Source organism: Saccopteryx leptura, chromosome 2, assembly GCF_036850995.1.
Source record: "Saccopteryx leptura isolate mSacLep1 chromosome 2, mSacLep1_pri_phased_curated, whole genome shotgun sequence".
Taxonomy (NCBI): Eukaryota; Metazoa; Chordata; class Mammalia; order Chiroptera; family Emballonuridae; genus Saccopteryx; species Saccopteryx leptura.
Window position 1 is genome coordinate 4,351,188 of NC_089504.1, and position 23,506 is coordinate 4,374,693.

The 23,506-nt window shown below is 50.4% G+C and overlaps 1 protein-coding gene across 4 annotated transcripts in view; it reads left to right on the top strand.

The window, feature by feature from the left end:
* The window catches only part of SETX (senataxin), a 79,589-nt gene extending 56,817 nt beyond the window's left edge, over positions 1–22,772 (top strand). For all 4 annotated transcript variants that reach the window (XM_066366799.1, XM_066366796.1, XM_066366798.1 and 1 more), the window contains 11 exons: positions 1,761–1,862; positions 2,068–2,183; positions 4,057–4,128; positions 7,564–7,713; positions 8,861–8,968; positions 10,719–10,906; positions 11,382–11,474; positions 13,190–13,354; positions 14,320–14,418; positions 15,739–15,826; positions 20,122–22,772. In XM_066366799.1, the coding sequence (XP_066222896.1) occupies positions 1,761–1,862; positions 2,068–2,183; positions 4,057–4,128; positions 7,564–7,713; positions 8,861–8,968; positions 10,719–10,906; positions 11,382–11,474; positions 13,190–13,354; positions 14,320–14,418; positions 15,739–15,826; positions 20,122–20,844 (1,904 nt within the window). In that variant the 3' untranslated portion in view covers positions 20,845–22,772. The remainder of the gene's footprint in view (positions 1–1,760; positions 1,863–2,067; positions 2,184–4,056; positions 4,129–7,563; positions 7,714–8,860; positions 8,969–10,718; positions 10,907–11,381; positions 11,475–13,189; positions 13,355–14,319; positions 14,419–15,738; positions 15,827–20,121) is intronic.
* Positions 22,773–23,506: the final 734 nt, after the last annotated feature.

Genomic DNA, 23,506 nt, shown 5'->3' on the forward strand with positions numbered 1-23,506 from the left:
TAAAATAAAGCTAAACTAGCCATTGGATGAGATGCCTGGCAACTGATTCATAGAAGTGGCTCTCATGTCCTTTCTTGACGCTGTCCATTCCTCGGGACACCCTGGACCTGCTGGAGCAGGACTCCAGCACACTACTTCCCATGGTTTTGGGTGTCTTTTTCTCTTTGTCATTTCCTTTAAGTGTGATGTTTGTGTCTGTGTTTGGGTATAGAGCCTTTATAAGGTTGGGAACTTCCCTTTTCATTCGAGTTTTTATCATGAATAGGTGTTGAATTTGATTGTATGCAGTTTTTGTGGGGTTTTCTTTTTGTTTGTTTTGTTTTTTTGTATTTTTCTGAAGTGAGAAGTGGGGAGGCAGAGGGACTCCCACATGCGTCCGACCAGGATCCACCCGGCATGCCCTACAGGGAGCGATGCTCTGCCCATTTTGGCCATTGTTCCGTTACAACTGGAGCCATTCTAGTGCCTGGGACCGAGGCCATGGAGCCATCCTCAGTGTCTGGTCCAACTTTGCTCCAATGGAGCCTTGGCTGTGGGAGGGGAAGAGAGAGATAGAAAGGAGAGGGGGAGGGGTGGAGAAGCAGATGGGCACTTCTTCTGTGTGCCCTGGCTGAGAATCGAACCTGGGACTTCCACTTACCGGGCCAACATTCTACTGCTGAGCCAACTGGCCAGGGCCTTTATTTTTCTTTGATGAGAGACAAGAAGGGAAAGAGATGGGTAACATCAACTTGTAGTTGCTGCACTTTAGTTGTTCATTGATTGCTTCTCATGCGTGCCTTGACCAGGGGGCTCCAGCTGAGCCAGTGACCCGTACGTAGTTCAAGCCAGCGACCTTGGGTCATGTCTCTGCTCCTGTGCTCAAACTGGCAACCTCAGGGTTTCAAACCCAGACCCTCAGTGTCCTAGGCCCATGCTTTATCCACGGTGCCACCACAGCTCGGGTAGAACTTCTGTGTCTTGATCAGAATGGAAGTTTTGCCAGTGCAGATTTTTGTCAAACTCTATAGAATTAAAGATTTTTAAATCTCTGCATTTTAGTGAATCTAAAGTAAAAACATGTCAGCATGGAAACAGCGGCCAAGCCCTCACCCTCAGGGAGGCCACAGCAGCTCAGGGCTTTCTGCGCTGGTTTTCAGCTTTCTCTTTGTTTCTGGTTCCTAGAATTTGTCTTGCCTCCTTATGAACTCAGCCTGCAGTTCAAGGGCTGTCTGTGAGGGCTTCTGAGCCGTTTCTAGGTGATGCTATTGGAGTAGAATGTGATGTGGAGCAGAGTTTCCTAGACTCTGTCCTGAGTGTTCTGTAGAAAAGGATTGATGGTCAAGTAAAATTCTGTTTTAAGAATTCAAATATGTATTAATAAATAGAAGTCTTTGTATATCCTTGAAACATCCTGTGGTTAAGAAATCTGTTTTATTTTAACTCACCATTTCCCAAATATATTTTACCATGGGATGTTCTGAAAAACATCATTTGGGAAGCGTTAGTGTAAGAGAGTCTCAGCTCGGCACTGTGGGGTTTATGTACGACCTGGGTGGCTTTACTAAGTGGATATGCTATGTGTTTACTTTGTAGGGTTGTTATGAAGAATCTCTAAAATCACGTGTTTGAAGCCTGTAGAGTTCCAGGTATCCAGTTAGTTAATAGCTCACGTTAGTGCCCTTCTCGGATTGTCAGTATATCTCCGTAGAAATACATATTATAACGGGTGGAGGTTGGCAGTGTCCTTATCAATCTCTAAGTGTGATTTTTATCAACAGGAAACTGTGGAGATATCAATTTAGTACGTCTGGGTCCAGAAAAGTCTATTAATAATGAGGTCTTAAAATTCAGTTTGGACAATCAAGTCAACCACAGAATGAGTAAGTACTGGGAAAGGCTCGTGCTGACGTTGCTCTGTTTCCTTTCGCACAGGGGGCAGTGGCTCGGACATTGAAGGTAATGCGGAGACCTTAGAGTTAGTCTGGTGTTGAGAACTAGTTTTTCTTCTTGTCATGCATATGTGAATGTTTGTTAGAATTGTCATGAAATTATTTTACTTTATTAATTAATTTATTCTTACTTTAGAAAAAGACTTGCCTTCTCACGTTCAGGAGATGCACAGAAGGAAGGAGTATCTAGACCGTCAGCTGGACGACCTTTCCCGCCAGCGCGCCCTGTGCCGCGTTGGGAGAGAAGCACAGGTATCTGGACATCCCTGCTGAATGTGCTTAAATTAATCGTAGGTGCACAAACTAGCTGATGAGTATTTGATGCCATTTTTCATTTTGGAGTAGCATAATTTGCCAATAAAAATGTATACATGGTGGTATGCTTTACATCAGGGGCTAACAAACATTTTTTGAAAAGGACAAGATAGTGGATGTCCCTGACTTCACAGGCTCTGTTCGACCTCGCAGCCCTGTTGTGGTGGCACAGCAACAGCAGGGAGTCGGTGTGACCGCAGGGCGGTAGCTGTGTTCCAGTCACAGTAGTTACAGAAACAGGTGGGGAGCTGACTTGGGGACACAGGCTGTAGTTGCTTTTGGCTGCGAATATTAAAGCTTAATGGAATTGATTAGGTAACTCTCAATTACAAGTCACAGAAACTCAATTTCGGTTAAGTCAGACAAAAGGACTTCACCGGCACCTAGACCTAGGCCATCTAGGAGTGGCATGACTTGAGCAGATGACATTGCTGCTCTGCCCTTGGTTTGTCTGTCTGTGTGTCAGCCCTGCCCCCTCTGGGAGAGGACAGGACAGCCACGGCCCTGGGCACCCCCCCCCTGCTCAGAGCTGCTGCGCCCAGGCGGGACTCTGAGCAGCCCCTGGGGGTGCAGGCTGGCCCCGCGGTGCTTCTGGGAACGGGCTGGGGGTCGTGTCTGCCAGGGTAGCCTGGCAGAGGTGGTGGAGGCTTGACTGGCACACACTGGAACCACCTAGAAACGAGTGGGGGAGGATGAAGAGGCTCCTGCCGCACTGGACCCAACAGGGTCTCACACAGTATGAAGAACTTGTTTATAATTTTTTACTGAATATTGGGGTGACATTAATTCTGCATGTTTCAGGGGTCCGGTTATACCACATGTCTTCTATATTTTGTATTGTGTGTTCACCACCTCCAGTCAAGCCTCAAGTTTATCGTTCAGGGTCCTGGAGGAGAGACAAGGCACACCTCACCTACGGGGAGGTGAAGGCGGAGTGCAGACAGAGAGCAGGACCTGGGCACAGACAGCACAGGCCTATATCAGGCGGGACACAGCATGGAGGGACCCCACGGGGAGGTGAAGGCGGAGTGCAGACAGACAGCAGGACCTGGGCACAGACAGCACAGGCCTATATCAGGGCTGTGGGCGGGGCGCCTCGGGGTTCCCGGCCTAAGGCTGGATTGGTTGATCCAAACCACCGAGAGTGGCATTTTGGTAAGCCCACAGGGATTATCTAAGGCAGTGGTCCCCAATCCCCGGGCCGCAGACCGGTACCAGTCCATGGGCCATTTGGTACCAGTCCGCAGAGAAAGAATAAATAACTTACATTATTTCCGTTTTATTTATATTTAAGTCTGAACCATGTTTTATTTCTAAAAATGACCAGATTCCCTCTGTTACATCCGTCTAAGACTCACTCTTGACGCTTGTCTCATTCATGTGATACATTTATCCGTCCCACTCTAAAAGGGCCGGTCCATGAAAATATTTTCTGACATTAAACCGGTCCGTGGCCCAAAAAAGGTTGGGGAGCACTGATCTAAGGGGTGCAGGGGGCACACGGCCCGCAGGCAGGGGAGACTGAACTCAGGGCTGCTGGGGAAATCCACTCGCTAGCTCACGTTAGCTGAGACGGCTGCTCCAGATGGAGTGGGTGCAGAGACCCCGTGCCAGGGAGTAGCGTAGCCGAGCCCTGCGTGCCATGCAGACCGGCGGGCCTGTCTCAACTGCTGGAGAGTAGGGAGGGGCCATACGGGACAAGTGCGCTTGTCACCGGTGCCATGTCAGCTCTCCCTGGAAATGGGCAGTTCACTGGAGAGCATTTTAAATGCTTATTTAATTTCAATGGTGCCATTCTCATTTTTTCCAGAGGCAAGAATTAGATGAAAAAATCGCCCAAGTTTCAGAAGAAAGACAGGAACTTGCTTCTAAAATTAAAGAGGTAAGTAGTTTATCGCATTTTTCTTTTTTAAATTATGACATAATACAGGCTTTTATCAAGTTACATTAAAATTTTTTTATTATAAGAAATTTCAAGCAAATACAAAAGTGGAAATAGTGGTGTAATTGAATGTATATTTGCATCTGTTTCTTTAGCCTAATGAATTCTTATCTCCACTTGAAATTTCTAAAAGAGAAATGATTATAAAATCGCTTTTCCTTTTCTGGGTCTGGATGAGTTTAAAACCCTCTTCCGGGTGCATGTCTCCCCTTACCCCAAACTGCAAGATCAGTTATGTAATTACAGTCTTAGGAATAGTCAGTAAAAGTAGGTTTGTGGGTGCTTCCCCTCTAACAAAAAAACCCCAGCGTGTGTCTGAAGTCAGGTCCAGCGACAGTGGCAGCTCTGTGCTGCTGTCCTCAGGTGACAGCACCGGGCCGGGGCCAGAGCGCAGGGCACTGGTGGCGAAGTCGTCAGGGGTCTGAGGAGGTTTACCTCTGAATGACTTGTCAGCCTTTTCTGTGTGGCCAAGTAAATACAGTTGAGTTTAATACATATTTCCGTTAGCAATGTATTTATTTAAACTAAAAACTAAGTGGAAAGGTTTTTATTAAAATTTGGAACTAGCTTACACTCAGTCTCCCCAAGTGGAAGGACGAAGCTCATGTTTACAGGTAGCATGGTGTTTACTACTCGTTACATTTTCCTGTGGCCGTGAGCTTGGCTGTTTTCTCACTGATGGCAGCAAGGAGTCATGTGACAGAGCGTCCGCACTTCAGCCCTGGAGCGCCCCGTGGGCACTTCTGCCAGAGCCCCCACGCCTGTCACGGGCCGGGGGCCTGGGGAGCACCACTGCTCACAGAGATGGGGGCCTGGGGAGCACCACTGCTCACAGAGGCGGGGGCCGGGGGCCTGGGGAGCACCACTGCTCACAGAGGCGGGGCCTGGGGAGCACCACTGCTCACAGAGGCGGGGGCCGGGGGCCTGGGGAGCACCACTGCTCCTCAGAGGCGGGGGCTGGGGGCCTGGGGAGCACCACTGCTCACAGAGGCGGGGGCCTGGGGAGCACCACTGCTCACAGAGGCGGGGGCCGGCCGGCAGGGTCGCTGAGGCAAGGCCACCTCTAGGACTCGGAACCTGAAGGGGGGGCAGTGTGGCTGTCATTCCCGCTGTCTGCTTCTGTTGCACTTCAGGTGTAGTTTTGATCCAAGGTTGAGAATCCACATCTGCGGAGGGCAGACTCAAGTTATACTGGGATTTTCAACTGCACGGGGGGTTGGCACCAGCAGCCCTGCGCGGCCCCAGCGTGAGCGGGTGCTGCATAGAGACGTAGGCGAGGCTGGGTGCTCACTGTGAGAGCAGGGTACTGTCAGTCTTTCAGGCCTTTGTGCTCCTACCAGTCTTCACAGAAGGAAGAAGACCACTATGTACCATGTTTCCCCATGTATAAGATGCACCTTAATTTTAGAGCCCAAAATTTGAAGAAAAAAAAAGTATTACATGAAGTTATTTAACTCAAATTTTATTCATCATAAAATTCATACAACTCCTCATCACTGTCAAAGCTCCTATCCATTAGCTTGTCCTCGTCTGTGTCTGATGACTAATCACTGTCTTCATATATTGCCTCGTCCTCAGTTTCATCTGGCATTTGAAATGCCACACTTCTTAAATGACTTGACAATGATCTCAATCTTGATACCATCTCAGGATCTCCTCACCCAGGTACAAACTTCTCCTGTAGTTGGTTTCTTCTCTCTTCCTGCTGGTGTCAAATTATCCCCAGAAGACTTCATCCACTGGTTCCACTCGTCTCTCATGGCAGCTTTGAAGGGTTTGTTAATGCTGACAATAAGTGGTAGAAGCTGGGATGTCAAGCCTCTGGGCATGACAGCAAGTTTTGTTCTTTGCTCTGCAGCAATCTTCTTTGTGTTTTTTGTTATGTGTGCCCTGAACTGATCAAGCACCAATAGGGCAGGTTTGCGTAAGAGCCCACCTGGTCTTCTCCAAACTTTCTCAAACCAGATCTTCATCCCATCCTGATCCATCCAACCCTTGTCATGAACGTGGACAGTCACTCCTCGAGGCATGTCTTCCTTCGGCATTGGTTTGCTTTGAAATCAGCACAGGAGGCAGCTTGGTTCCGTCGGCACAACAGCTAGAACAACTGGATAATGGCTCTTTCCACGTCCACTCGTCTTCACAGTTACAGTTTTCACCCACTCCTTATCAACAGTTATGTTACTTGGGACATTAAATTGAAGGAGGACTTTGTCCATATTTGCAATCTGTCCCTCAAACTGATGTGTCTTCCAACACTGAATGACAAAAGGGTGAAATTCAAGGACCTCTGCTCATAGCTTTCAGGCATCTTTTGGGCAAGTCTGGTGTGTGTACACACGCTTAGTTCATTCTGTTTCACGAACCTGAAGCACCAATTGTGTCCTCCTTTGAAATCAGTAACTTTTCTATCAGCAATTCTTCTTGCCTCATGCTGAGCCACCTTTGTGGACACAGGAATTCCAATGGCCCTTAGCTCTTCAATCCATATCCTCAGTTCCCTCTAAATCAGGCCATTTGCTGACTTGCCTCTCGTGGCCGCCTTCTGCCGTGGCGTTTTCAGTAGGGTTTCTTCTTCCCGTAGCCAGTCTTGGGTTGATTTCTCAGTTGGAGGACGACCAAACTTACATTCAGCAGCACTATTTCCATTCACTCTTGCAAATTAGATCATTTTTAACTTGAATTCAGCACTGTACGAAAATCTTTTCTAAGCCATTTCTGGGCAAAACGTGGCAGAACGTAACCTACCATAATATACCGGTAACGTGTGAAACAATGAGCGCAAAGACAAGTGTGAGAAAGCGAGAAATGCAAGTAAAAATCCTACAGCAATGAGTGCAAAGACAAGTGTGAGAAAGCAGGAAATGCAAGTAAAAAATAACTACACCACCGTATAAGACACACCCAGTTTTTAGACCCCCCCCCCCCAATTTCTTTTAAAAAGGTGTATCTTATACATGGAGAAATACGGTACTTAAAACCTAACAAAACATGTGCACGCTTAGTTCTCACCTTGGTTTCACTCAATTGCTTCACAACTCAGTAGGATGATTTAATCTCTGCTTATTCTCTCATGCCTGTTTACATCTGGCTGTGAGTTATAATTGACTTGGACCAAATCAAACCCTGAATAAATTTTTCTTAGTGTACTTAAATCAGAGAGTCTAAGCTTAGACTCCACTGCAAAGCAGTATTCTTTCTGGAGCTTGTGATGGTCTTGAATGTTTCTGTTGCTTTTCTAGATTTGAGGTTCTCCTCTTACACTTACTAATATTATTCTGTCACATAATAAAGGTGAGTGTTTTGTAGTAAAATCAGGCAACCATAGTCGAGAATTGACAAACAGCTGCATAGTGAGGAGCCTCTGTGTCTCAGGTTCAAGGACGCCCACAGAAGACGCAGAGCATCATCATCTTAGAGTCCCACGTCATCTGCTGCACCCTGAGCACGAGCGGGGGCCTGCTGCTGGAGTCTGCCTTCCGGGGGCAAGGCAGAGTCCCCTTCAGCTGTGTCATTGTCGACGAGGTCAGTGGGCCGTCGGTGTGACGAGTGCTGGGAGGGGCCGTGGGGGACTAGGCGGCGGGCGGCGGGCTGTGAGCCTGGGTCTTTGCGTCTGGGTTTTACTTGCCCATCCACGTGTGTTTTCCTGTTGGAATATGTTGCTAGTGACTCCCTGCAGTCAGAATCGCTCTCCCAGTGTGGGGCTTTTCCTCGTAAGGATGCCTGATCGTCCTTCAAAAACCCTCCCAAGCATTGTCTAGCTTCTGCTTGGAATATCTTAAGTTTACCTTTCGAAGCATTTTTAATGTAACCTTCGATAATAATATTTTCTTTTTTTTTTACAGGGACAGAGAGAGTCAGAGAGAGGGATAGATAGGGACAGACAGGAACACAGAGAGATGAGAAGCATCAATCATCAGTTTTTCATTGCAACACCTTAGTTGTTCATTGATTGCTCTCTCATATGTGCCTTGACCGGGGTCTACAACAGACCGAGTGACCCCTTGCTCAAGCCAGTGATCTTGGGTCTAAGCTGGTGAGCTTTGCTCAAACCAGATGAGCCTGCACTCAAGCTGGCGACCTCGGGGTCTCGAGTCTGGGTCCTCACATCCCAGTCCGATGCTCTATCCACTGCGCCACTGCCTGGTCAGGCAATATTTTCTATTTATTGAATTAGCAGATGTTTATTAGGTACCTACTATTTGCTAGACTGTAGAGCTGGAAGACCAAAGGGGCGAAGAGTGAGATACGAGAGTGAGCCCAGGGGGCCCCGGGCCCTGGTCAGGCAGTGCGCAAGTGCAGCGGGGGAGGGCCCTGGTCTCCTCCGGGGAAGGCGCACCAGGAGCAGGGCCGGAGCAGGGAGGTCGGGGCCACCATGCAGCTCCAGCAGGACACGGACACGCCTGGGACACGATGTGCCCTCTGCTTGTGGTGGCTCCCATCCTTCAGTGGCGCAGAAGTGGTGGCTAGCTTCAAAGTGCAGTTCAGTGATTTTTTTAATTAACTTTTTTGTTGTTTCTCTAAAGAAAATTCTTGCTTTTGGTATTTGGTGCAGAAGGAGAAAGCGTGGCTCTTCCTGAGTGGTTAGTTAGAACTTGGTGAATTTACTGCACGCGGGTCAGTAGAAGCAAAGGTAACCCACTTTCTCCATTCTGTACTTGGTGTTTCTCAGGCCGGGCAGTCTTGTGAAGTTGAAACGCTTACTCCACTCATCCACCGCTGCAACAAGCTGGTCCTCGTCGGGGACCCGAAGCAGCTACCCCCCACGGTCATCTCCATGGTGAGCTCCTCGTGGGCCAGGCCCGGGAAGTGCCAGGGGCTTTCTGGGAAGTTCCCAGGGGCAGTCGCTTTTGGATCCTCCTCTCCTGCTTGCAGTAGAAAGTGCTGGAAAGGCTGGGAGAAGCGAGCACTGTCTGAGTCTGGATAGAGTCTCTGAAAGCGTCCCTTAGCTCGTCACTGCATGTTGTGCCTGTGTGTGGAACAGTAGCAGGGTCAGAGGCCAGGAGACGGGAGACCCTGTCCTTCGGGCCCAGCAGTGTGCAGCTGTTTGAGGGGCCACAGCTGGCTGACTTAGTAACATCAACACCAAAACAATAAGGAAAGAAAAATTTAAAACGGAGGAAAAGAATCATCTTTATGTGCAACTTTGAGAAAACATTAGAAAGAGACATTTTTACAGCATATTTCCAGTGTAGAGTCTGTATGCTGCGGTACAAGCAGCTGTGGTCCTCACACCTTTGGGAAGGGAGGTGGCAGGAGGCGGCCGTGCGCCCTGCTTGTGGGAGGTCTGCACCCACACCGTGTCCACCCGCCTGCTTTCTGAACCTCAAAGCTGGCTCCCAGACAGGCACGCCAGTCAGGATCTGGTGGACACTTGGGGTCATCCGAATAGGGCTACACCATGGTTTTGAAATTTAAATAGTATATGTTTCTAAGATGTATGGGTTTAACTGCCTGAGGGCCCATCGCATATAATGAAAAGGGTGTTGATGAGCCTCAACGTGACTGCCTGCTTTAGTGGTTGATTAAAAATAGCAAAAATGGGGAAAATTGCAAAAATAATACAGGCTTATTGAGGAAAGTTCCTCCGCCTGTTTGTAGGCGTTATAACTGTGAACAGCTGAGGAATTGTTTAACAGGCTTGCTGGCACGTGCCTGTCTGTTCGCTCACCCTGGCCTCCGGTTCGCCCCTACCGAGTGCCAGCCCAACTCGCCCAACTCACGCACTGGCTTGGGGCTGGGTGTTTAGTTACACAGACTCACTTGAATTCGCACATACAGATAGTCTGTTATTTAGAACTAACGCCTTTGCGCATACATCTTGAGTGCCCATGTCTCCACCATCGCTCATGAGCAGTCCCCATCTCAGTGCGTTTTTCAGAGCACGGTTTTGCTTCTGGATGGTTTGATAGAATGCTTCTCGAATCTTGGTATGATGCTGACACTGAAAAGTGTAGCCCAAGGGACAACCATGGAAACAACAGTTCTCTTAGTTTGTCCCTCGGGTGCCTTTCTCAGAGTGCAGGCTGTCGTCGTTACTGGGTGTGTGAAGTCCTGTTCCTCAGTTACTCATTTCCTCCACTGGGACCTAAGCTTGGGAGGCTTGATCTGGACTGCTCCGTGGGGGACAGAGGGGTGTGTGACGGAGGGGTGGGGGAAGCAATCGATCTTTGAGGGGCTTGTTTACAATGACATTGACTTATTTCTGTTGAGAGCATACCCCAGAAATAATTGTTAAAATCTGTTACTTTTTATTTTTGCTCATTTTATCACAGAGTCGGGTGATCTCTGTTAGCCCCAAAGTAGCTTCATTGTCACTCACAAGGTCACATCTCTTTCACAAGCAGTGTGTGGGTTCTCTAAATGGAGAGAGAATACCTCAACTTTTATGGTCAATCTACATGGCTTTCCAAGGGCCAGGGTCAGAAATACCTTCTCTGTGTGACTCGGGCTGTGGGCAGTGGCCCGTGTGCCGTGCCGTGTGCCGGTGAGCGCGCGGGGCTCAGGGACGCTGCTCTTCTCGCCCGCAGAAGGCGCAGGAGTATGGCTACGACCAGTCGATGATGGGCCGCTTCTGCAAGCTGCTGGAGGAGAACGTGGAGCACAATGTGAGCAGCCGGCTGCCCGTGCTGCAGCTGACTGTCCAGTACAGGATGCACCCCGACATCTGCCTCTTCCCCTCCAACTACATCTACAGCAGGAGCCTGAGAACCAGCAGGTGCGCTCCGCTCGCTCCTCAGCGCCTCCCTGACGGGCTCGCTGCTCAACAGGAGCTGCTTGCTCGCTGTGGTCTTCAGTTTTGTCGTAAAAAGCACAAGTCAGAGGTTTAATAATTTTCTCTCATTATAAGTCACGTCTCCGTCTAGTTCTTGTACTATGCACATGCATTTTATTTTCTTTAACTAAAAAAAAGTTATACCGTACTCCACACAGTATTCAATGGCTTGCTTTTTTTACTTCCTGTATTATGAGTAATTTTACAGTTATAATTATGTTTTAATTTTATAGGTCATTCTCCCTAGCACTAGAATAGAAATAAAATTTATTTTATACCTTTTAGTAAAGCACATTTCAATAAAAGGAGGTCCTTTGTCCCCTTATTTTCTCCACTTCCTCCTCTACAAGGAAAAACGGTATTGTAAAATTGTCATGTAAGTGGAGCCGTGTTCTGAATGGTGGCTGTTGTTTTGTAGATTGACTGAGACCACTCGGTGCGCATCCGACTGGCCCTTTCAGCCCTACCTCGTGTTTGACGTGGGAGACGGCTCAGAGAGACGGAGTAACGAGTAGGTGCCCCCCCTCCCAGGGCGGTCCCGGGTTGCCACAGTGTCTGTGTTCATGTTTGTGTTCAAAACACTGTGCCCATCGCTCTGTCTAATGGCAGCACACAGTTCTTATTTAGCCAGGTTGTTGATAGTGTCTCCTTTTTTAAAGACTACCGTACTAATATCTTTCTCTATGTCTTTCAGCCTTTTAATTCTTTAGTGGATAATGGGGATTGTATTACCCAACATGTGGTAGGCGCTTGAGTAGATCCATGCCGACATAGCTCGAAGCAGGGTTACTGTGGTCTAATAGGGAGACAGGGAGACGGACAGCAGCCAGGTGGTCACCAAGGCAGTCAGTTCTTCCAGTTGGATCACTGTGAATGCAGCGGGGGCAGGGTGAGGCCGGGTGGGCAGTGTGTGTGTTGATTGTTCAGGTGGTTGGTGAGCGACAGCAGAAAGGAGCAGTGGGCACTTGTAAGGAAACAGCTAGAAGAGCCAGAGCTGCTTGTGAGAGAGGAGAGGAGCTGCCGTCTGGGGCTGAGTTTGTGAGCACGGGCAGACTGCGCCTGTGGTGACTCACGCAGGGGAGGAACGGTGACCCTGTGTCGTGGGAGCTGCAGAGCAGACCGGTCCTTGGGGAGGGTCGGACCAGAGGGCCGGGTGTTAGTGGAGGTGGAGAAGTCAGAAGTAGAGCAGCCCTGGGCCAGGGTCTGCAGTGCCAGAGGGCTTGTGGAGTGGGCAGAGGCCTGAGGGCCGCACCCCGTCCGCATTATGGGGGTGGAAGGTCACAAGAGGAATGTTGACCCAAGAGGTGACCAGGCAGAAGAAAGGCTTCATGGAGCGCTAGCTAACTGGGTGTCTGCACAGTAAGTCTTGAAGCTAGGGGTGTGGGTCTTGAAGGCTCTCAGAGGGAGACAGACCAGGCAGCGTCCCCCACTGTCCCTGTGGGTCTCGTTTGGTGTGGGACTGAGGAGACGCCTGCTGTTTGGGAGGTGGGTTGGGAGTGCAGGGTGAGGGCAGCGAGGACAGTGAGGACAGTGAGGACAGTGAGGACAGTGAGGACAGGACTGGCCACAGCAGGACCCTGTGTCGTCATCTCCAGGGGCCGCCTCGTACCTAGTCTCTGTGGATGGCGTCCCCGCGGTCTGGTGCGGAGTTCGCATGGCGGGCACGGGCGTTAGAGAGCTGATACATCTGTTCTGGCTGGTTAGGGATGGCTCCGTTGGTTAGAGCATTCCAAAGCGGAGAGGTTGCCATTTAGTCCCTGGTCAGCGCTCACACAGGAACAGACCGATGTTCTGTCCTGTCTCTCTCTTCCTCTCTCCAATCAATAAACAAATTTAAAAAGTGATAATATCTATACATCTAAAGGACTATTCCCTATTCGCAGTGTTTGGATGATAGCAAATCTTTAATGTTAGCTCACTCTTGCTTATGTTTTCTTTACTATACTTCTGTTCTTCCTCTTGCTAGTCCTGCTTTAACATGTTTAAGAAATGGCTGCCTAAACCGCTGTTGACTTAGGACTTTCTCTCTTACAACCTGCTGTTTCCCGGGCAGTTGTTTCTGTGCTGGTTCATGTGCCTATTGAGGGTCAGCACGGAGCCTCCGTGCCGCCGCCGACTGGGCGGTGGGGACGCCTGCCGGCCCCGTAGGTACTGGAACAAAGTGGGCTTCAGTCAGCCATGGGACTGCTGTGAGTTTTGATGTGTTCTTTTTTCCATCTTATTTAGCTCATATGTAAATTTTCAAGAAATAAAAATGGTAATAGAATTGATTAAACTTCTCAAAGACAGAAGAAAGGATTTTACGTCCCGAAACATTGGCATAATAACCCATTACAAGGCTCAGAAGATGATGATTCAGAAGGAGTTGGACGAAGAATTTGAAGGAAACGGGTGAGGCGCCTGTTTTATAGACGTTTCCAGTGTGTCTGTTGAATTAGAGAGGGGAAGGGGCGGAGACGTCGTGGGGAGTGGTGAGGAGCATGGTGGTCAGTCCAGCCCAGGACACGGCTCGGGGACGGGCACGCCTGCAGCCTTGGGGACAGAGCCCCTGCCGTGGGCACACCGTCCATCACACCTGGTGGGGGGTCGTCTGAGCAGCCCTCTGGGCCTGCCCTGTGGTCCCGGGCTTGTTCCTCTGAAGTCTGACGAGACGCATGGAGCCACGTTCACTTTGAGTGACTGAGTGCTTTGCCCCTCGTAGTGTCTGTATGTGTGGGGTCAGTGTCATGTGTTTTTGTCTCCTTTTATCTCAGCAGTAAAATTAGAGATTCAATATTACAAGTCCATTAACTCAAAAGTTTCTTAACCTAGAAACAAACTACCAAAATTGACTGTAGAAAAATAGAAAATTGGTATAGACCTGTAAAAGTAAGGAGATGGAGTTACTAGTAATCACTTTCCAACAAGGACTCGGACCAGGTTTTGTAGACGGCCAGGCAGCTCCTCAGTCGTAAGAGGAGCGAAGCACCTTCCCCGCTGCCGTGTAGATGAGCTGCAGCGACTCTGTGCCGAGTGCCAGAAGCCAGACGCGGGCCACGTGCTTCGTGGTTCTCCATGTGAGATGTCCAGTGTAGGAGAATCGGCGAGACAGAAAATGGACTCCTGGTTTCCAGGGCCTGGGGGACGGGCAGTTGAGACAGGGTTCTACTGGGGGGTGGGAATGCTGTGAAGTCAGTGGTGATGGTTGCAGAATGTAGTCGATTTATACTTTAAAATGGTGGGTTTTATGTGAGGTGGTATTATGTATTTCCATAAATATACAAATGCCATGGAAAATTTTCTGAAAACGCTACTGTGTGAATATGTATGTTTAGTGATGTATCTTTTTCCAGTAAACCTTTCTTTTTTGTAACTAGGCCAGCAGAAGTGGATACTGTGGATGCGTTTCAGGGTCGTCAGAAAGATTGCATTATTGTCACGTGTGTCAGAGCTAACACCGTGCAAGGCTCGATTGGGTCAGTAACTGTCATCGTTGATCCTTTGAGTTGTGAGGTTAACCCATTGTGGGTCTGCTTCTCTTCATACCTGTGTGTTAACCCACAGTACAGTGTGACTTGTCCTTCTCTCAAGTGGGAGGGGAAGAAGTCACCGCACCCAGTGTGTGGGCAGGGCCCGCTCTCGCCCAGGGATTGTCGTCGGGCTTTCCTGCCTCTGGTTTCCGCTTCGGCCACGTTTGTTAACCTTGACTGCAGTCAGATTACCTGCCAGAGATGCTGGGGGCACTGGAGTAGGTGTGTTGTGGACGACAGCAACCTCTCGAGCCTCATGGCCCTAAGACTTTCTTCTCATGAGTACCAGAGGAAATTTGCAGATTTCGCATATATTTAATTGTTCAAGAAAATAACGATTTAAGGCTGAACTGTGGTGGCGCAGTGGATAAAAGCATCAGCCTGGAGTGGTGAGGTTCCCAGTCTGAAACCTTGATCATGTCCGGTCAGGGCACATATGGGAAGCAGCTATGATGAGTTGATGCTTCCTGTTCCCCACCTCCCCCTTTCTCTCTTTTTCTTCCCTCTAAAACAGAGGTCCCCAAACTTTTTACACAGGGGGCCAGTTCACTGTCCCTCAGACCGTTGGAGGGCCGCCACATACAGTGCTCCTCTCACTGACCACCAATGAAAGAGGTGCCCCTTCCGGGAGTGCGGCGGGGGGCCGGATAAATGGCCTCAGGGGGCTACATGTGGCCCGCGGGCCGTAGTTTGGGGACGCCTGCTCTAAAATGAAATAAAATCTCTAAAAAAGTGAAGTATTTTAAATTCTCTCTGCCCCTACCTATAGTCTGCATATACAGTGGAGGCCAGTAACCTCGTACCATTTTGTGAATAGTCCATTCCGTCCCAGCTGATTTGCAATTTCAGCTGTATTGTGTACCAGTTTTATTTTATCTGAGCTCTTTTCTGATCTGTCGTTACATTTGACGTTTGTATTTCTGCACTGGTTCTAATAAAATACATTTAATTTAAGAATAATTATGTTTAGGATGTCTTAAAGGCTGAGAGGTCATACTGTTAAAATTTCTAGTATCTCATTCCAGTCAAAATAGGAGATTGACAGGCAGCTGAGTCCCTTTGAAGGCAAGCACTGGGTGTTGTGTGTCCCGTCTTGAGTAGGAACTGCTTCTGGGCCCGGTGCCCTGTGCAAGGTGGGAACAGTGAGGAAGCCCTGGCACTTTAAAAGTAGCAAGAACCCACAGAAACTGTCTGGAAGACTGCCTGTGTCTCCCACACCAGTGCGCTGACCCCTCGGTAGAAACAGTAACTGTTTTGATTGCCTAGGTTCCTGGCGAGCTTGCAGAGGTTGAACGTCACCATCACGCGAGCCAAGTACAGCCTCTTCATCCTCGGACACTTGAGGACTCTGATGGTAGGTACCTCCTCGGTGCCCAGGGAGCCCAGAAGCTTGCCCGTTGTTGTTACTGACAGTGGCTTGAGGGTTAGTGTCTGTTTCCCGTCAGAATGGAAGTGGTTTTGAAGACGCACGGAGACGTGAAATAATGAGCTTCCTCCCGGGCTGAGCAGTCCCAGAGCTGCTCTGGGGCTTTGGCGTAGGGGATGTCCCCTGCCTCACGAGGACTGTGAAGATGGGGTGTGGTCGTGAAGTGTTAGAACTAGTGGGCCTGGCTGCTGTGGGCCCAGCGGACCGCCACAGCTGGGCGGGGTGTGAGGGGTGAAGAGGCCACAGGGGGGCTTGTTTGCTAGACAGCCGTACACCTTACCTTGGTGATAACGCAGCTAGCTAACGCGTGCATTTGCTTGTCTCATTATGGGTGATAATTTTTCAGTTTTTCTAATTTCTCTTAATGTCATCATGGGTTATTTTAGGAGAGATTTCCCCATTTTGGTAGTACCGCCAGAGGGCGCTCAAGTATAGTCTTTCTCAGTCAACTTACCAGCTGTTTGTGTACCTCCTCGAAAGAATTTTTTAAAATCGTGTACCTCCTATTTTTAAGTATTGCTAAAGGCTTTGTTTTTAATGTATTGTGAATATTGAGATTTTAAAGTGAAGCCATTAAAGACAAATCTAATACATCGAGCGCATGCAGTGGAACAGGGCTCAGTATTATTCTTTCTGCTCCTTGAAAGCGAATTTCCACTGATTCTTATTGAGGATGAAATTGAGTGGGGCAATCTACTTTTATAATTAAAAGCCTTTCTGTTAATCTCATTGTTTTTGCTTCTCTGCTACACAAATTTATATATGAATTGAAAGTTTAAAAAATTGTCGGTTGGTTCAGTGGTAGCACACTGGCCCGGAGTGTGGATGTCCCGGGTTCGATTCCCGGTCAGGGCACACAGGAGAGGCACCCATCTGCTTCTCCACCCCCACCCCTTCTCCTTCCTCTCTGTCTCTCTCTTCCCCTTCCGCAGTCAAGGCTCCATTGGAGCAAAGTTGGCCCGGGCGCTGAGGATGGCTCCATGGCCTCCACCTCAGGCACTAGAATGGCTCTGGTTGCAACGGAGCAACACCCCACATGGGCAGAGCATCGCCCCCTGGTGGGCGTGCCGGGTGGATCCCAGTCGGGTGCATGCAGAGGTCTGCCTCTCTGACTCCCCGCTTCTCACTTCAGAAAAATATATATAAAAAAATAATAATCATAGTTTTTCATAACTATTTGGGTAAACTGAAGGGTGCATTGAACCGCTTTGTACTTTCTTTCCAATTCCTGTGAATTCACAGTTACCTCAAAATGAAAGGATTTTTAAAAAGTTATTTTTTCGAGCGTCGGCCTAGCGTGCGGAGGACCCGGGTTCGATTCCCGGCCAGGGCACACAGGAGAAGCGCCCATTTGCTTCTCCACCCCTCCGCCGCGCTTTCCTCTCTGTTTCTCTCGTCCCCTCCCGCAGCCAAGGCTCCATTGGAGCAAAGATGGCCCGGGCGCTGGGGATGGCTCCTTGACCTCTGCCCCAGGCGCTAGAGTGGCTCTGGTCGCAACATGGCGACGCCCAGGATGGGCAGAGCATCGCCCCCTGGTGGGCAGAGCTTCGCCCCTGGTGGGCGTGCCGGGTGGATCCCGGTCGGGCGCATGCGGGAGTCTGTCTGTCTCTCCCTGTTTCCAGCTTCAGAAAAATGAAAAAAAAATAAAAATAAAAATAAAAAGTTATTTTTTCTGTGACCATAAGAATCAGACTATTAAAAAATCATTTCTTGACAGTGGAATGATCTATTGCATTTATTGTTTTTACACAGTTGAATTTGGATAATACTTAAACCTGAGTAGTGTTATTCGAGCTGTGTCTCTTAGTGGTGTCTATATTAAAGGAGCCCCAGGGGCACCCCTATTTTTATCGCTCCCTTATTTTGGCATCCAGAGGTTGTAATGGTCCCTGGCAGTGCACCTGGGGTGAGATCTGGGTTGGCCGAGCACCGCTGTGGTGGCCAGGGATGGGGTGGAGGGCGGGAAGGCCCATGAGGACGTAGGAAGCTGGGTTTGGACATTGATTCCTGTGCAGCATTTTTGCACACACACCCCTTAGAAAGTCTTTGTGAGCCTCCGGGTCACACAGATCTGAGGACCCCAACCTCTGGCTGTGGTGTTATTTTCACTCGAGCAGCCTGGTGCTACAGAAGGAGACAGCGTAGAATAGAACACACTCTCACGTCATCATTTGGACGTTTAGCTTCTTGTTGGCCTTGGGGTTGCTTGTTGGTGTCAGCTGTTTCCCTTGTGGAAGTCGAGTCAGTGATTACGGCACTTGGTTTCCTCTGCAAAACTAAGACTAGCAGCCCCTCTCTCAGCTGTGTTTGTGATTGTGGGATTGATAAAGCCTGAGTGGAGGTGCAGCAGACTTGGTCTGGTTCAGCCGCGGGGTCAGAGTGCCCCGTGGTCAGTGTGGCTGAGGGGGACGGAGAAGGCGCCGCAGGCCCCGTGCTGCCCACCGGCCCCGGGCTCGTCACTCCTAGGCCTCCTGCAGACCCCAGAACCTGGGAGGTCAGCACTGGCCGCAGTCCCTCAAGCCTGGGAAGTGGCATTAGAGTCACACCATTATTTGGTGCGCTGCTGTTCAGCTGTGACACGCACTTGGTTTTTGCTTAGGGCTTTTGTGTATATTTATTACAGAACTTTTAGACTTGGACAGATTTTCTCATATCACTTGTGTTCATACATAAAAGACTGTGGTGGTGCAGTGGGTAAAAGCGTCGACCTGGAAGTGCTGAGGTCACCGGTTCGAAACCCTGGGCTTGCCTGGTCAAGGCACATATGGGAGTTGATGCTTCCAGCTCCTCCCCCCTGTCTCTCTCTGTTTCTCTTTCCCTCTCTCTCTCCTCTCTAAGATGAATAAATAAAATTAAAAAAAAAAAAAAAAGACAAACTACAAATTAAGTAAAGAGATGAAGTTTATTTCTAAAAGTATTTCACTGAAGCATCTAACACTAGTCCTTGCCCAGTTCAGGACATGTGTCCCTGTCCACACGTGCTGCCCGCGCTCTGTCAACAGCGTTGGTGCCTTGGCCACCGCGGTCCCCACAGTTTTCCTATAGCCCCTATCTTGTTCTCCAGGTTTTAGGGCTGGGACGTTTGTCTTCACAGAAGACGTCCGGATAGGTTTACAGGCCAGAGCCGGACATGTTCCTTCTTTAGATAGTTTATTGACTGCAGGTCCAGGGGTTGTGGTTGCCTAGCTACAGGCTCTCCAGAAGTGAGTCCACGGGACTGCCCCCTGATCAGGAGCCACCGCAGTTCAGACCAGGTGAAATGCAAAAGCCGTATGTATTTAGAGGCAGTTGAATAAAATAGTTCCACCCGCAGACGAGGAAATAGGCCCAGAGAGATGAAGTGACTGGTCCTGCACAAGCCCGTGTGCGGCTGCGTCCCCGACAGCACGGCCTGGGCAGCGCGCCTCTTCCTCTCTCCGCCGTCTTCGTCTTTTCTCCTCCCTCGTACTTGCTCTTTGCTCTTTCTAAACAGACCCAAGGTCTTTTTCTTTCTGTTTTACTTTTTTAATTGAATTTACTGGGGTGAATAAGCCCCAGTTCTGATGGTTGTAAAGAAGCAGTTGCCGAGAAAACTCCCGAGGAGAAGTTGGCGGTTTTCTTTCCTGCGATGTGCGTCCTTGGAGGCGCCCAGCCCTGAGGAGTTTGGGAGGCCTTTGGGAGTTGGATGAAAGCCATGGGCCTTTTTCCAGAACAGTTACAGGTGTTCCAAGTTAGGGCCTTCAGAAGCCACGCTGTCCTGTCCCAAATGTCGTTAGCCTCGCCAGCAGGCAGGCAGGGCTAGGTGGGCACGGCCCGGGCACCTCTGGGGCTGGAGGTGTTGTCCGCACCGTTGGTGCACTGACCGCTGGTCCACGTGACCACTGAGCCCTCGAGATGTGGCTGCCACAATCGGATTTTTAATTTTCCTTCATTAGTTGACATTTAAATAGCTCCACTAGGCCGCTGTCCAGGGTGCAGACATGGGTACAGCCGCTCTCCACAGCGCACAAACAGTGTTGGGAGAAGCGAGAGGGCTCCCTGCCCCGTGGTGACTTCTCTCTAATGAGGCTTTATCTGTCCGCATGGGAACGTGGTTTTCCTTCCAGCCGTGTCTCACAAAGGACGGGTTCTGGAGAGGCTGCGCATGACAGCCTGCTGTTGGTTCCCAAGTGAGCGTGGACCCTGACGCGCTGCCAGCGTGAGTGTTGGCTGGGCTGTAACGATCTCTCCCTTCTGCTTCCCAGGACAACCAGCACTGGAACTGCCTGATTCAGGATGCGCAGAGGCGTGGTGCCATCATCAAGACCTACGACAAAACCTATAAACATGACGCGGCCAAGATCCTGAAACTGAAGCCCGTCCTGCAGCGCAGCCTGACCCACCCCCCTGCCATGGCCCCAGGGGCGCTGGGCACCCAGGGCGGCCCGCCCAGCAGCATGGACAGTGAGTCTGTCAGGACCGCATCTGCTGCTTCCCTGGGCCCCGTGCCTCCTGATGGTAGGGACGCTGCTGTGACCATCACTGCAATGGACCCCGAGAGGCCTCCTGGGAAGGACCAGCCTCGGGACCCGCGGCTGCTTCGGAGGATGGGCGTGAGCGTTGAAGCCAAAGGGCAGTGCCTCTGGGATCCAGCGCCCTTGAGCCCCCAGCAGGCTGGAGCCACCCCCCCCTCTGGAGAGCCCGGCCTCCCTGTGAGCCCTCCGGCTCTGGGCAGTCCCGTGGAGCCGTCCACAGCCACAGGGAGTAGCCACAGACCTCATGTGCCATGTGACCCTCCTGCTGCCGGCGCTGATGCCACACCTCGCAGCTGTGGCCAGGCAGGGGCGCACAGCCACCAGAGAGAGACCAAGGCTTCCAGCAGCAGGAACCAGGAGACGCACAGCTCTGCCCCCTGTCACACCAAGAGGAACTCGGGCTGGGACGCTGGGAGACCCGAGGACAGTAGTTCAAAGAAAAGAAAGCTATAGTGATGCCTGGTGGTGCACACTGTCGGCCACAAGCACGCACCACTGCAAATTAAGGTGGCCGGCCAATAGGACTGTACAGATAAGATTTTTTTTGAGGTTTTGTGTGTTTTCTGAGAACAGGGACAGTGTCTCCCAGCCCCGAGTCTGCGCGCTCAGCACTCCGCCAGTTGCACCCTCTGTCCCGGGCGAGGGCATCAGGTACGATGCCCTGGGGCGCAGACTGGAGTGTTCATGACGTGGTCTCTAAAAGACTTGGGTCTGACCTGAGTGAGTGTAAAAAGATGAAATGTATATTTGTATAGCAATAGCAAAATCCTTTTAAAATTTAGTAGACTGATTTTCTTCCCCTTCCTTCAAATATTGATCATTTTCACTAGAACAAACTTTCTATGACAAGGAACAGCAAGTGGGTGGGCCCTTTCAGCCCTTGTGTCAGTCGGGTCTGAGACAGGTCTGAGACAGGGTGGCGCTCTGGGATGCGTGAGGTGACACTGCCAGGTTAGGGTCTCTGGTTCTGTCCCCAGATGCCACTGGAGCCCCAGAGGAGACAGAAAGTGGAGTGCTGTCGGGTCAGGTTCTGCCGAGACTGCACATTTTCAGATGAGGCACCTTGGCACGGGACAGTGCAATCGGGGACGAGTTCAGCTAGCTATTTAGTAAGCATGTAGCTCTCTAGCTAAAGCTCTTATCCTGCCTGGAATAGGAGACTGACACAAACTAACTCTTGAAACCTCAGTCGGACGCCCCCAGCATATGGGGAGCTTCCTGGACCCGGTAGGCCCAACCCCAGTGTGGCGCAGTGCCAGGAGCTCTGGGCTGCCCACGGCCCGCCTCTGTGCTTGTGAGAGCTGTGGATGCTGGCCGACCCAACCAGCGAGTGCTGGGGGGAGAGCCCGGCAGCCCTGTGGTCAGCGTCTGCCCAGGGGGTCTGGCCAGCAGGCAGCCACACCCCACCCCGGGGCGGGCTGGGTCAGCGCACCTTGCAGGGAGAAGGCTTGAAGGTGGGTGTGAGGACTTGGGGTTCAGAACCAGGGACAGAGTTGGCATTTCCTGTGGTCTTGGTTGCCAGGCATCTGGTGAGCGAGGACTGTTTTGTGCCAGGAAAGTAGCTCTAGTGAGTGGGGATGGAGACCAGGACAAGGGAAGGGCGCCGGATCTCAAAGTCCAGTTTTCCAAACGCACAGAATAACTGAAGTGTCACAGGCATGAGGCCGCAGGGAGTGACAGCCGGCAGTGGCGCCATGTCCAGGCGGACACGCTGCGGCCTGCCAGCCCATGGGCAGGGGAGCAAAGCCCTGAACGTGCGCGTTGGAAGCTCGGCCATCTGCTCTCGAAGCAGAAAGGGCTCTGTTAGTCCAAAATCCTACTGAAATTGACCTGAAAAGTGATGTTTGGTTGCCAGAAGTTTAAACATACTCCTCGTGACTACCCGTGTCCCTGTCACTTGTGCAGACAGCACTACCGTGGCCCGGCCGCGGGCGCTGCCGGAGGAAGTACAGGGCAGGCCCCAGGCTCCGGCAGCACCCGCGTGTCCACTCCTTGTGTGTCGGCTCCCTGTGTGTGCTGTGGGCAGCCAACCTCACTGTGACTTTAAGTTTACTTTCTTAACTCTCTTGGTAAAATGCTCGGTGAGCAGGTACTTGGAGTGGGGACATTAGAGTCTAAAAGCACCGTAAGCTTACAAAGGGGCACGAGGGAGCTCTGGGGGAGAGGACTGTTACCCTCTGCCCTCCGACAGGTGCATTCAGAAACGTGTCCCCTGGGTGCGGGTGTTGTACCACCTGTTGGCTCACCTGGTCTGGTGACGTGCGATGTAGTCACAGACCCACATCCTTGCCAGCGAGCGAGCCTGTGTCCTGACAGCCTCTCCTGAGCTTGCATTTAAAACTTTGTTGTTCAGTTGATAAAAGCATTTGCATAAAACATTTCGTATGTATTGCGTGGCCTTTCTTGACGTGGCTGTCCCAGCAGCGCCGCTGAGGGCAGCTTGTGTCACCGCAGGGTGGCTGAGGGCCCTGGCGGGGTCGCCGTGGGGCAGGGCTGTCCTCCCGCCCGGCTGGCCCTCCTGCACGCGTGTGTGCTCGTGACTGCCCCCTGCTGTGTCACTTGCCTTGAGTTTGTTGTGCAGTTTGATTGCATGTTTTCATGTACTATCAGGAACAAATTTTGATAAGTACATGTGAATAATCTGCAAGTGAATTTTATAACCAAAATGTACTAAACTATTTTCTAAAGTTAGTTGTGCACATTATAATTTTTGTCATAACTTTTTCTTTTAATTTTTTTTTTTTTTTTTTACCGGGACAGAAAGAGAGTCAGAGAGAGGGAGAGGGATGGATAGGGACAGACAGACAGGAACAGAGAGAGATGGGAAGCATCAATCATCAGTTTTTTGTTGTCACACCTTAGTTGTTTATTGATTGCTTTCTCATATGTGCCTTGACTGTGGGGCTACAGCAGACCGAGTAACCCCTTGCTCAAGCCAGCGACCTTGGGTCCAAGCTGGTGAGCTTTTTGCTCAAGCCAGATGAGCCCGCGCTCAAGCTGGCAACGTCGGGGTCTCGAACCTGGGTCCTCTGCATCCCAGTCCGACGCTCTATCCACTGCACCACTGCCTGGTCAGGCCATAACTGACTTTTTCTATGCTCTGAATTCCTAGCTA